The sequence below is a fragment of the Sphaerodactylus townsendi genome, linkage group LG07 (assembly GCF_021028975.2).
Source record: "Sphaerodactylus townsendi isolate TG3544 linkage group LG07, MPM_Stown_v2.3, whole genome shotgun sequence".
NCBI classification, from domain to species: domain Eukaryota; kingdom Metazoa; phylum Chordata; class Lepidosauria; order Squamata; family Sphaerodactylidae; genus Sphaerodactylus; species Sphaerodactylus townsendi.
Genome location: NC_059431.1, coordinates 61957010 through 61971815, shown reverse-complemented (window position 1 = coordinate 61971815; position 14806 = coordinate 61957010). Strand labels below are relative to the sequence as shown.

At 39.0% G+C, this 14806-nt stretch overlaps 1 protein-coding gene across 1 annotated transcript; it reads right to left on the bottom strand.

Annotated features, from left to right (window-relative positions):
• Positions 1–447: 447 nt before the first annotated feature.
• Positions 448–14084, bottom strand: PHAX (phosphorylated adaptor for RNA export). The gene is made up of 5 exons (XM_048503498.1): positions 13855–14084; positions 8933–9552; positions 7058–7178; positions 3656–3739; positions 448–775 (listed from the first exon to the last, which is right to left on the bottom strand). Exons 1-5 carry the CDS (start codon positions 13957–13959, stop codon positions 506–508), a joined length of 1200 nt encoding a protein of 399 aa, XP_048359455.1. The 5' UTR covers positions 13960–14084; the 3' UTR covers positions 448–505.
• Between the last annotated feature and the right edge of the window lie 722 nt (positions 14085–14806).

Here is a 14806-nt window from a genome sequence, read left to right as displayed (position 1 = left end):
CCGTGCGGAAACGGCCTTAGTTCTTAGATGTTGTTTTCAGAGGTTTGCAGTCAGACTGAATATTAAACCAAATAGATGTTTCAAAGTTGTGTACCCAAACTCTCAAATGACGTCATGTTCATGGAACATGCTTTCACGTCATAGTACATTTCAGAGAGTAGTATCATCTTGCCGAGTATTAGCTTTGGTTAATTGCAGGAATACTTTCATTCAGCTTACATAAATCAGCTTTATGCTGAAGAAAGAGTACTGCTGTTATCGAAAATGTATCCTGAGGTGAGTCAATACAGCTGAACAAGGGCACATACCATGGAACAAAAGATAGAGGTCCAAAAACATTCATAATCTGAAGCAAACTGAAGTATTACTGAAAAATCCAGAAGTTCCTCTTAAAGCTGACATGATATGTGCTACTGCAATTAATGAAACCAAGAAGTAGTCATAATATAAAAACCAGCAATTTAATATATTTCATAAAGATTAAGTCTTTCAAGTATCCAGTATATTAAAAGATGTCTAAGTCATGAGTGTGATCTATTTCAATTGCATCTTCTGGATCCAGCTTCATTTCACTGTGTCCTTCCTGCAAATCATCCAGAGAAGCCAGTGCCTCATTTGTGTCACTAGCAAACGTCTCTCGAGAGGCATCATCATACTCTTGAAGGTTGAGCCCTTTAATAGCTTTCTTCATCTTCTTTCCCAGGACTTGAATTCTCCTCTTTTTTGCTGCTTTTTTGTTCTCATACTCCTTTTGGTTTTCAATATAGAAGATTTCCTTCAAAGAGAATTTTGATACTTCATGAAGCATTAAGGAATAATATCCAGGTTTAAAAAAAATCACCTTTTAAGAATCACTGATTCACTTTTTCATCTTTGAACTAAAGATAAAAGCCAATGTTCTGACAAAGAACAAACCCCCTTTTCAAGACTGCTGTACATTAAAATCCTTTTAAATGCTGCTACACAAAGTCTGAAAATTAATGCTTGAGCTTCCTAAAGTCAAAGGGATGTCCTCTTTTAACTGCTACAGGTCTGTCTGCCTAAGATATGGAAACAGCGAGACTGTAATAATTGAGAGCTGTAATTCTTACATCAAGCCAGGCATGTACTCTGAAGTTATAAGGATTTATACTTCTGAGTTACTGCTGCCCACTTAAACAGAAAAGCAAGCAAAAACACTTACATCAGCTTTGGATATGAAGAATGTTTGAATGGAAAAGCCAAACTACAATTTGTTCTGAAGAGCCTTTAAACATGCATTGAGAAGCACAATTGGACAAATCTCCAAATTCTAACACAGTATAATTTTGTTTTATTAGGAACTTTTGCTGTTAGTTTCAAATGTTATATTTTATAATTGCTTATTGATTGCACAGTTCTATCATACCTCTAATATGCCTTGAGTCTGAGTGAGAAAGATGGACTATAAATGAAAATAAATACCCCCAAAGGATAGGACAGATCCTTAGGTGTCATCCCTAGACGTGTAGCTACTTTATATGGCAGGCCAATACATTATTTACCAAAGTATTCTATGCATATTTTCCTTTTTACAAGCTGTAAAATATAGGAAAATAAAACTGCATACAAATAAAATCTTTTATTTTAACCATATGGATTTAGAAACAGCCTTAACATGACAAAACAGAATACAAAAGATTACAATAACTTTACCAGAGGCAATTATGCGGTTAGCATATATATACTTCCTTAAAATTGCTTCCAGCTCTCTGGGAAAATAGTGTGCTTCTAGCATATTATTAAATATTATCAGCAAATCTGAATATGGAATGAAAGTGTGAAATATGAACTCCTCATAAAGCGTCATCACTCACAGTTACACATTCTGTTGACAAACATAGAGTTTAGTCCTATGCAGAATTATTCCAGCCTAAGCTCACTGACTTCAATGGGGTCTGTCTGAACTAATTATGCATAGGATTGCATGGCTGGCCACATAATATCCATGTATAAACATTTAAACAATAATGGATCTTACAAATATTTCAATCTCAATGTATGTTTATTTTATGCCAATAAAGGCTTAGAAAAAAATATTTCAATCTCAAGTTTCCTTCTCTGAACACAGCTTGTTTCTAAAAGATTAGTAATTTCTAAACTTTATGTCCCTAGTCTTCACTAAGTACAAGGTTTACTGTATATACTCGTGTATAAGTCGACCCGCATATAAGTCGAGGCACCTAATTTTACCACAAAAAACCTGGGAAAACTTATTGACTCGCGTATAAGTTGAGGGTGGGAAATGCAGCAGCTACTGGTAAATATCAAAAATAAAAATAGATATCAATAAAATTACATTGAGGCATCAGTAGGTTAAATGTTTCTGAATATTTATTTCAAAGAAAAACAGTAAACCAGCTCTGTAAGTGGAAAAGAGGGTCAACAAAAACAATATGGTCTCAACAATAACTTTAGAAGTACAAAACCCTTAGCTCAACCAGCAACCAAGCTAAAACACAAAAGTTAAAATCCTTCAAAACTGGATTTTTGGTCAGCAGAGGAATGTTTATGTTAGCAGTACCAACATTTCTGAGTATCTTTAGGAGTCCCTCCTGATGATACCACCCAGGTTTGGTGAAGTTTGGTTCAGGGGGTCCAAAGTTTGTTTGTTTATTTATTTATTTGTTAAATTTTTATACCACCCCATCCCCAAGGATTGTTATTGGACCCTCAAATGTGTAGCCCCATCTACTATTAGCTTCCATTGGAAACAATGGGGGATGGGAGCACCCACTTTGGGGATCCATAACTTTGGATCCCCTAAACCAAACATCACTAATCCTGGCTGATATAAGCAAGAGATTATCCTGATGATACCAAGCAGGTTTGGTGAAGTTTGGTTCAAGGAGTCCAAAGTTATGAACCCTCAAAATGTAGCCTCATCTACTATTAGCTCCCATTGGAAACAATGGGGGATGGGGCACCTCCTTTGGGGGTCCATAACTTTGGACCCCCTAAACCAAACTTTACCAAACTTGGGTGATATCATCAGGAGAATCTCTTGAAAAATCCCTGAAATTTTGGTGCTGCTAGCCTAAAAACTGCACTCCTTGGCAGCTGACAAAGTCAAAACCCTAAAATATATTTTAAAATACACCTCACTCGTGTATACATCGATGGGGGCTTTTTCAGCACAAAAATGTGCTGAAAAATTCGACTTATATGCGAGTATATACGGTACATGGGTGGAATGCTTCTCTACTCTTCATGTATTAGTTTGTTGCTTGATTTTGTGTGTTCCCTGAATTATATCAATTTCTTTCACATACTACACAAGATGGCAAATCTGAAGCAGGCAATAAAATCCAACAGTTGTGTTGTCTATAGTAATCAAAATTCCTTTAAATTACTTTCCCCTAACAATTAATAGGGAGCAGAGGACAGTTCAAATAAATATTTTTCAATTTCTCTGAACTTTGCAATTTTTCCACTAGAAAAGTGGGTGCGTGGGGGGGACAACTCAAGGAGCATGCTTTCTAATTTCGGCACCTCAAATCTCTTTCATCACCTTACTTCATGAAGAGGCCCAAGAAAGCATTAGGAACAGGAGTATTTAAAATCCGCTTAAATAGATGTCTTTTGCAGTTATCAAAAAATACGAAGAAATAGCACTTGCATATATTACACTTTTTACCTTGATTTGTTCTCCGGTTATGCTGGGTGTATTCTTCAGCAGATTTAAGTAAACTCCTCCTGGTGTCCTCCTTCTAGTACCATTCTGGACAACAGGGGAAAAAAGAAAGAAAGCTACAAATGCAAGGCTAGACTAAGTAGATTGTGTGGGTTCACAAAAATATTCATTTGGGCTGAGAACTCAGGGGTATTTATTTATTTATATTTATTATTGGATTTTGTATATCGCCCTATCCCTGGAGGGCTCTAGGCGGTGCACAACATAACTTTACAACAAATACAGCTAAAAACCCATTAAGTTAAAACACAGCGGTCGATATAACAGGGTCCAGCAAGAAAACCCTTATTAAAACCCTCCCAAAGGGGGGGGGAAAGAAAGGTGGGTCCCTTCGATGGTAGAGGGACCCCGAGTACAGGAGAAGGATTGTCTATTTTTAAAAAAATTACACCCTGATTCACAACAAACCTATTTATTTCGATATAAGTCTGCTTAGGAATGCACTGTTTGAGAGCTCTGTATTTGCTGACAATTGACCAGATGGTCTGACAGAATCTTCCTTGAAGAACCAAGCATTTCAAGATACACTGTGTGGGCATCCAAGATCCCAGTTCCCTATATGAAATCCATGTGCTCATATGGTGGTGAAGAAAAAGAATGCCGGTGGTGCTGCCGCAACAGATTTTGTTTTAAGGCGACATGTAAACTTTTATTCAGTTTATTTCAGTCTAGTGCAGTCATATCAATTTAGAGCACATTTATATTTGATTGCCTCCTCTATCCAGCTTTCCTACGTTAGATTGTGATGGCTAAACTCAGTTGCTGTTGTTTTCCTAGGACTAAATTCCGTAAGAAAACAAAACACACTTGTAGCTGTCTTTTCAATCTTTAAGGCACTTCACGGCCTGGAGTCCTCATATCTTAGGGACCGTCTGTCCCTCTACGTTCCCCCCCGGCCTCTGTGTTCTGCAGAGGCCAATTTACTGGTGGTCCCAGGCCCCTTTATGATATGCTAGCCTCTACCCGGGCCAGGGTCTTCAGTGCCCTGGCCCCTGCCTGGTGGAACTCCTTGCCGTGCCCTATGGGACCTTGAACAATTCCACAGGGCTTGTAAAATGGAATTATTCTGCTGGACCTGGGGGGGGGGGGTAGCCATTGAATTGCAACCCCCTACATTCCAAATGATGGGTGAATTTGCGTAATCTGATGCTGCTACCACCATGTCTACCATCGTGACACAAACTGGATTGCCATCTAAAATTTTATACTGCATTTGTTAATTGATTAATTTTAAGTGGTTTATATTTGTATTGGGTTTTATCTTGTTCAATTTTATAAGTTGTAAACCGCCCAGAGCCTTGGGGAGTGGGCGGTATAAGAAATTTAATAAATAAAAAATAATCCAAAATCCAAACAATTCTAGCTTTCCTTGCTGTCATCCAATGTATTTTCAGGGCTGCATGATGATACAAACACACCAAACTATTTAGTATGGCACAAAAGGCTGGCTCTGAGACTAGAAATGAAAAACGTTTTTTCCCCTGTGTCATGGAGAGAAACACATCTTACCAAGACTTGCCTCTGAAGATGCCAGCCATAGATGTGGGCTAAACGTTAGGACAAGAACCACCAGACTATACCCACACAGCTTGAAAATCCCACAACAGCTGGATTTTTCACACTTGAAATAACTTCCACTCTGTTTTATAAGATGTTTAGCCTTAGGTGAGTAACCAGGTTGGTTTTCAGCAGAGGAGTTAGATTCAAGTCCATTAACACCTTAAAGACTAGCAAAAGTTGGTCAAAGCTCCAGGGTATACAACAAAGGTCGGTTTGCCTCTCAAAAAGCTTATACCTAGAAATCTTGCTGGTCTTTAAGGTGCTACTGGACTTGAATACTGCTTTTGTGAAAATTAGTTTCTATTCTACCCACTACCTTGAAAAATGAAATGCACAGGAAGCATGACACATTGTCATTATCAGATAATCTTAAGAGATAGGTAAAAAGGGTATATCACCATGTAATGCATGTTCGTTTTTAGACATTTAGAAATTCTCTTCCCATCCCCTATTCCCATTACAGGAAATACAAAATCGCAGCCAGCTTATAAGAAACTTTATCCCATGAAAGTATAAGCAGCCTTAAAGAAATACATTAATGATAATTATACAGGACCTCAGAAACGTTCACATGTACAGCTACCAAATTCTAATTACATCTAATTAAGTTAATGCCAACAGAAATTCATGACCAGAGGCCATGTTATGCCAGAAATAAGATTTATTATTTAACTCAAGTACTGTGGACATTTTGTAGAAATGGGAACAGATGATACAATGTAAAGTAATCACATAATTAATCTATGTATGGCAAGCTTTTAAAAATAGTAGCGTTTCCCTGAAAATAAGATCTACCCCGAAAATTAGCCCTATCATAGTTTTTCAGGATTTTTGGAGAAGGCTTAAAACAGGGGTCTGCAACCTGCGGCTCTCCAGATGTTCATGGACTACAAATCCCAATTGGCCATGCTGACAGGGGCTGAGGGGAATTGTAGTCCATGAACATCTGGAGAGCCGCAGGTTGCAGACCCCTGGCTTAAAATATCAGCCCTACTGGTAGTTACAGACCAGGATGATGTGATCCAGCAGGGTGCTCCCTGCCAATGAGGATGCAGCTTGTATCACACATGATGGGGAAGCAACGGGGCTGCTGAGAGCCCGCCTTAATGAATTGTGAAGGTACCGTTTTTCCCCTAAAATAAGCCCTACCCCCAAAATAAACCCTAATGCATCTTTTGGTGCAAAAATTAATATAAGACCCTGTCTTATTTTCTGGGAAACATGGTACATGGAGATCTATGCTTTTATTTATCTTTATTTTAAAGCAATTACAATCTTTAACATTGTTACAATTCACTGAAGCACTAGTATGCTAGACCATATAAATAAGATTTTGTATTCTCAGCTACTTGTAATAGAAAACATGGACTTCAATATTCTTTTTAATGTACAGTTTATTATTTACTCCATTTATACTCTGCCTTTCTTCTCAATAGGGACCCAAACCAGTTTACATTGTTCACCTCTGCTCCAATTTAATCTTGCAAACACCCCTTCAAGGAAAGTGAGATTCAGAGTGTGTAACAAGTCCAAGCTTCTATGGCAGGGCTGGGATTTGAACCAGCGCTTCCCAGATCCTAGCATACCACATACTATTAATTTCCAAATGCTAGGGTCAGAAGGAGCTTCTTTTCTCCCCAACCTGTGACAAATAGCCTTGACACTAATAACACGGCAGCACAATCTGGCACCTGTTGGGAAAAACAAATGCACAAACAGCATCTGACAGTCAATGGCCATGAGTAGGGACTAAATTGGTTCTAACAAACCTCGATTTTTCCTTACCATTACGAAAAGACCTCCATTCTGTTCCACTTCAGCAGTCTCCATCAACAATTCAATAGCTTTCTTTTTTCCAATTATTTTTACTACCCGTAGTATCAAATCCTTCTTTGGTTCACAAAGCCTAAAAAGAAAAGATAATTCTAAAAAAGATGGACATTCCTTGTACTTCATAATCACGTTTACTGATTAACGATTAGGTTTTATCAATCAATGAACCTACCATTGCCAAAAATGGCATATTGATACTTAATTGATACCAGCAATGTGACTAATCAATTACAAAGTAAATGCACAATTACCTGGAAGTAAGCCCAATGAACAAACAGCAAAATTCATTTCCTAGTAAACATTCCTAGGTTTGAGTCCGTCTTGTCTTGAAGTGCAATGCTATGCAGACAAAACCCATTAAATCAGTGGACTCTGATTGGTGTAACTCTGCATAAAATGGACTGTTAAATTGGTTCCTAGTTCTCATTACAGAATTTTTATAGATTAGGAGAAAGTGTACTGAAATCTTGAAAGCAAACCTGAAGCTACACAAGGTAACCAAGAAAAAGTTGCATCCAATATTACCAAATATGGTTTAAAGGAGCATTTTTAAATTTAGGATGGTTATTTATTATATTTACTTACATTTTAATTGGGTATTATAAAGTATCAATATTTTTTAAGAAAGTCAGCCTAAGGATGGTTCTTGGCCACAAAGAACTTCTTGCTGTGAAACTCCGTTAATGAAAATCTCATGGATGTTCTCATGCTCTGAAGCCTAAAAGGGACAATGCATAGCTGCTTACTTGTCCTGAGGTGCATATGGGCAGTTACATTTTGTGCAGCCACTGCTGTTAGGCAAGGAGAAAGATTGCATTGTTTAAAGGGCACCTTTGCCTTGCAAGCAGCTCAGAGAACAAAGCGTTTCATCCTTCTTTCCTCATAAATGTGCATACATTTAACAGCTGCATCAACCACACAGCTGAAACATCTCCCCCCAAAGTACATAATGCAGAGAATATACAGAATAAATGAAGCACAACATGATTTAAAGAAAAAAAGGCCACTAAAGATACACTGAAGTACAGAAATGTTTGCCATCAGCTACAATTCTGTATCAACTACCATTAGTTTGGACTCCTAACCATTTAACTTCAGCTTGTTCTACAGTGAACAAAAAGAAGCAGATTTCTTAGTAACATTACAGACATAAACTGTAAACATGTTTTAGGAAAAATACATGGACCCAAGAGAAGAAAACATAGTCCCAAAACAAAAGTATTTTTCTTCTTGAGTGCTCCCATAGTACCATAAAAAACGGAGCCACACAACATAAAAAGCAGCAGGACATAAAATCATACACTTATACTTTCTATGGAAGTCTGAAAAGTTATGTTGGGGGGTTCTCTTCATATGCAGGAATGTATCCAATTAATATGCTTAGCTTTATTCACACGAGGTATCCCAGTCACTTAGGAAGCAACGTTATGCTGTTCATTTCAGAACTAAATCCCATTTTATTTAATAATGATTACTCATGGGAAAGTGCCTTTAGCATTTTACTTATTCAATGTAAGAATACAGGGTTAAGTAGGAACCTGAAGTATACCCAGTACAGTTCCCCATATGTATACAAAAACATTTCAACTAGCGCTGAATTGGTCCAGACTCCTGACTGAACCAACACCCATTAATTCCAACAGCTGAAGAGGTGTTCCAACTACATAAATTATACTGTATTGACTACATTCATTATATTGTATCTTGCATATTACAGTAAATCAATTTTGAAAATGAACCAAACATTTGCAACCATACCCACCAGCTTTACCCCTGAAAATATATTCTAGATCTAAGCAACAAACATAGCTAATGTGACAATCTTACCGGTAGGCAATTTCATCTGCCACTTTCTCCTCGGAGTCATCTTCAGTAATTTCATATCTCCCTTTATAATTCATTTCTTGACTTTCTCCCAGTCTGTCTTTCACAGGCCGTTTCCGTTTTAAGAGACCTTGTCCATTTCCTTCCTCCTCTGGTAAAATCTTTTTGTCACCCTGCATATATTCATCCAACTCTTTGTCCAGTGTCTTAGATGCTCCTGATTCATGTTGTTTCATCAGTTTTTTTGCCAACAGGTAATTGTAGGTCTCTGATGCCCTGCTTCTGTCAATATTACCCTCTATCCCTAGAATCCCAAGTTCTGAGGCCACAGCATCTTGACTCTGTTCCTGAAGCACTGCTCCCCATATGTTGTTGATCTTTCTACCCCCCACGGCTATTGGCTTCTGGGGGTTATGGACAAGCTGAAAAGGATCTGGTTTAAGGGAAGGAATATTAGAACACTTCTGACGCTTTCGTTTCCACAGACAGCTGTCGTCATCTGAATCTGAGAAACTCTCATCACTTGAGTCTGCACTTTTGATTGTCCGATAAGGGACACTTGGGGCAGAGGATAGAATGCTGCTTGGGACAGATCTGGTCAGATTGTTGCTGTCATGCTGTTTCTGAAATTTAAAGAGAACACATAGGTTTTATTTAATGAATAATTTTCTTGTGCACTAATTGCTGTACTACACAAAAGCAGAAGCATTAACCAATACTACATGTCATAGTGTTTTATTCATTTTATCCTCAGAACAACCCTGTAAGATAGGTTAGGTTGAGAGAGTGTGACTGGTCCAATTTATCTGGTTCACTAATTTGAACATTAGAACTAGTAATGTATTTTTAGTATTTTGGTCAGGGCCTAAACTAGCAGGCTCTGATGCAGGCAAGGAAATATCCACTCAGCTGCAAAGCTCCCTGTGGCCTTCAGCAAGATACAGTGACACAATTTAGCTTACCTCAGAAGGGTAAAATGCTACTTTGAGATTAACAGAGAGGAAGACCATCAATAAGAAATGTTCAAAAGTTTCCAAATATGCTAGAACACTGAAAATTAATTGCGGCTTGGACTTCTACATGATTGTATGATGTTACATAGGGAAAATATGGCATACTGAGTAACACAATACATAAATGCAGTTTTGTTTCCTTGTTACCTGTCTGACTTCAGAAGCATAGATATGCATCCTCTAGAAGCTTAAAAATGTAAGTATATATTTCTCTACATATATTACAGTAAGAGTTATAGACATACCATGCAGTTTGTTTTTTGGGTTCCAGCTACCAGCAGCAGAGAGCGTTCAGGCTATCTTGGTCACATTATGAAATATTTAACTACTTTGTGTTTAAAGGATATTTGATAGTACACAACATTATAAATACATTTTAGGAAAGTCACAACTCGCAAGTACCATTACTAGTGGGGGTCTTGATCATATTTATATTTTTTAAAAACATATTGAAAGTTAAGAAAACAAAATGGGCAACTCTTTTCTGTCATCACAGAATTCTACTTTACACTTATATGATATCCTAGCACCAAAATACACACAGTCTGACAGGAAAGATAAAATATAATTTAAGCAAGCAAATACATCATTTAATTTTAAACCAGGTAAGAACGTACTTGGTGTTCTCAGATCAGAGGAAAAGAGAACACACACACAAACACAATATTTTCAACAGACAATAGTTTCTCTGCCTTGTCTGTGGTGGCGCTTGTTACTTGCCAAGAGCAACTGTGCACATGACTATTAAGGTCACCCTGATCTGACTTCATAATTAAAATGGTTTTTAGTTGAGGATTGTCTGGAAAGTACGGTTGATACAGAATGGCACAATCAGAACACTGACTGGAATGGGTTGTAGTAGGGACCATATCACTCCAGTCTTGTCCATTGCACTGGATCCCAATTTGCTTCTGGGCCCAATTCAAGGGGCTGGTTCGAGCCTTTAAAGCCTTCTATAGTTTGAGGCCAGCATATATGAAGGATTGCCTATGCCCATATGGACCTACTTGTTCAGTAATCTTCAGAGGTTCTGTTTTGGGTGCCTCTGTCATCCCAGACTAGACAGGTGAAACTTGAGAAAAGGTCTTCTTTCAGGGCCCTGAAACTTTGTCCCCTCCTCCCAAGGGGATTTGCTTGGCTCCCTCTATTGTTGTCTGTCACTTTTTTTGCTTTGTTTGGTGTTTCCCCACAAACTATTATTGACCCTCCTTCTTGGTTGTGTTTTTAGGTTTGTTTTATTGAAATTGTTCTAATATTTTATAAATACTTCATTTAAATGATGTTTAAATGATGTTATCACTTTGGGGACCATGTGGAAAGGCAGTGTAGCAATGTTTTAAACAATTAAATAGTTTCACTAATATAATAAGCATTGGCTTTACTGTGTAAGACTGCAGTCTGATTCTCAATAGTTGGCTCAACCTTCAGCAGAACTGGGACAACTAATTAGTATGCTCAACAGAAGATTCCAACAGGTCTCTTTGGTCCACTGAGCTTTGTGAGAACTGGCAGAGCCTTCTATTTGCAGGCATGGGTCACTGTAACCATCTTCCACTGTATGAAACAACCTGCATTGGACAATTTGGGAACTGTTCTCTGTGAAGATCCAGAAGGTGGGACAGTTTTACTTTAAATGTTTAAAGTGGATTTTATTGCACTGTTTTTATTGATAACTTGTAAACTGCCCCATGGACAAACAATTTAAAAATGTTTATAAATAATAACTTCAGAATGCCATTTGACCTACAAAACACCTGGGAAATCTACAAAATATACGTGTCAAGCAATGTCACAGATAGTTGGTGTCTAGTTTTCACTGTATGATTTATCCACAGAATTCAGCGTCCTCCAGTCTGTGACTTATTAGTTCAGTGATGGCAAACCTTTTCGAGGCCATGTGCCCAAATTGCAACCCAAAACCCACTTATTTATCGCAAAGTACCAACATGGCAATTTAACCTGAATACTGAGGTTTTAGTTTAGAAAAAACGGTTGGCTCCAAGGCACGCATTACTCAGGAGCAAGCTTGGTGGTAGTCAGTGGCTTTACTTTGAAGCAACCGTACAACTCTTCCAACAGGTGAATCACAACGCTAGGACAGTTTACTCAGAAGCAAGCCCCATTGCCAGCAACCAAGCTTATTCCCAGGTAAAGGACTGCACTTTAGTTCTTCGCATGGAAATCAGAGGGGTTGAACAGCACTTAACAGGGTTACCTTCACTGCTTCCCCAAAACTAGGTGTTAAGTTTAATGCTAATAATCGAGCCCAGTGGCCCAGGCCAGCCTAGATGGGGGGGGGCCACTCTGTTTGCACGTGCCCATAGAGAGGGCTCTGAGTGCCACCTCTGGCACCCATGCCATAGGTTCGCCACCACTGTATTAGTTCCTGCTCCCACATGAGAAAGTCCCAGTAATGTAAATTAAATATGGATTCATTTACTGTTTATATATTTCTATAAACATTCTATAATAAGCAGGAGGATGGGTTATTAGATGCCAAGAGAGAAATGAGAGGGTCTGCAGGGCTGATATTCCTCCCTGTATTCAAGACCACCATCCCTCACCCCGGTTTTTTCACCCTTCTCCTCCTTTTTTTTGACAGTGAAGGTTTGCAGGCCCTGTGCACTTCAACATTTGTGATGTTGTACTGCACTGCATGGATTGTATTTTAGAATCTTTGAACCAGCATTTATCCTTACACAAAAATGGGAACATATTGCTACCCATGATGCTTTCTTTTAAAAAACATAAAACTGGAGTTCTAGACCTATACTTTGTAAGAACAAATGGATGTAATCCAGGAAACAGACTGAAATACTGCACTTAAAGGACCTAGCTAACAAGACCGTACATTGAGAAAGTGCATTATATAAAATCTGTTTATTTGAATGTTAAAGACCCAGATGACAAGTAATCAGTGATGTGAAAGGTTACACAAACATATTTTATCTAAACAAATTTGGTCCAATATATCACATGGTCTTACATTCTTTTTCTCTCGCACTCTTCAGCATGGCCAAAATCAGCACAAACCTAAATACCCAAATCAAATGTGGGTACATGATCAGGTCACATGTATACTCTCAATATTTCTCCACAGGAAGCCATTAACTAATACATACAAAACCTTCCATTCTTTCACATACCATTTCATAAGCCAGCATGTAGTGGATAGAAAAGTAAATGTAGTTCAGTATGCTCTGTGTTCAAGACCCACTTCTATCACGGGGAACACTGTGCAGCCTTCAAGCAACTCTCAGATGATTCAGTCTTACTCCCCAAGTCTCTCGCGCTCTCTCTCTCTCTCTCTCTCTCTCTCACACACACACACACACACACACAGAGAAGCCTTATACGTTATAATGTCATCAGACCTGATTCTAAAGCAAAAAAGCTGGTATTTTAGTCTATCAACAAAACAGATTGTTGAAAAGTTCTATACTTTAGTATGATAGAAACTCAGAATGCCGCACTAGTGGCAGCCATATAATGAGAAGAAACGTCCCGATTAACCATTTCCAAGCTTGAGTAAAGCCTGAAGACTTCTGTATTTTACAGAGAACGCAGATCTTCATCAGGTGCAGCTTTGCTCACTTGGGACTGTAAGGATAGAATCCGCATTCAAGCAAACATTCTGCCTCTTGTGCTGCCAGATCTCAACACTTTTGCTCAAAAGGAAGCCTGCCCGAGTTCGCTGTGTGTTAGTCTTAGGTGTACAGGACGGCAAACGTGCACAAAGACTCTCACGGGTCTGGATCCAGCAATCCTCCGGTAAGCAATTCCCAATAGCACCATCCCGCCCCCCTCCCCCCGAAGGCGGGACGGTTTGCCGAGCTGAGGCCGCAAACCTAGTCTAAGCAAACGCAGGGCGGGAAAAGAAACGCGCAGGAGGGCCTTCTTTTGTTTTCTCACCTGCTGTGGACTCCTAGCCGTGGCTGAGACCAGCATTTCGCAGTCCGAGCCTGAAATCTCTCCGTCCTCCAAGTCCTGCTCCATCCCCCGAGCCTCCAACGCCATCTTCCCGCCCCTTAGTCAGACACACAGCGGCGCCACCCGGGAAGAATGGCTGAGAAGGGGCGGGGAACTCATACGTTTCTCTTCCACAAGACTGCAAAGCCCAACTCCCAGCTGCCTTTGGTTCCAGCAATATTCAACTACGCCTACAGGCCCCACAGTGCTTTGCACAGTGGAGAAAGCAACTCCCTCTGCAGGCAAGGAATTCCGGGAGTTGCAGTCTTTGGCTTCACATTCTCTTTGAAGCCAAAGGGCTTAGAACAGTGTAACTTTGCACTATGAGAGGGTGGGGTTTTGGGGGGGGGGCGGGGTTCTTGTCAAGATCTTGATTTTATAGGTCGATCATATTTAAGTTAAATTTATGATATTCGCTCTCAGATCTCAGTCTGTTTCCAATGGTGCTGTGCAAGTATTTCATAAGGAATTTTAAAGAAAAAATCAACAATGTAGCAAAATTCAGGTCATCTTACAAACGATGCAAAGAAAATCCAGTGTAAAACCCCACTTACAGAATGCAATATCATTTCACTCATCATGATGGAAAAAATGCATACCTATTTTTGCATATAAATCTCACCCGTTGGCTAGTGTTATCACAGTGCGAGGGTTATCTTCATCACCTTGGCCCACAGGCCACCTTAATAACTTTCTTTCCATCACTAGCTTGAATTTGGACAAATACACAGAGCAGTTTTATTTGCTACAAACCATAGGAGGGCTGTGCAATAACTTTAAACAGTCTGCCAACCACCGCACATACTTCACTTCCACACACTTCCAGCAACTAGAGAACTGCACAATGCATAGTCTATGGCCAATCTCTACAATACAATTACATTTGTTTTGGGTT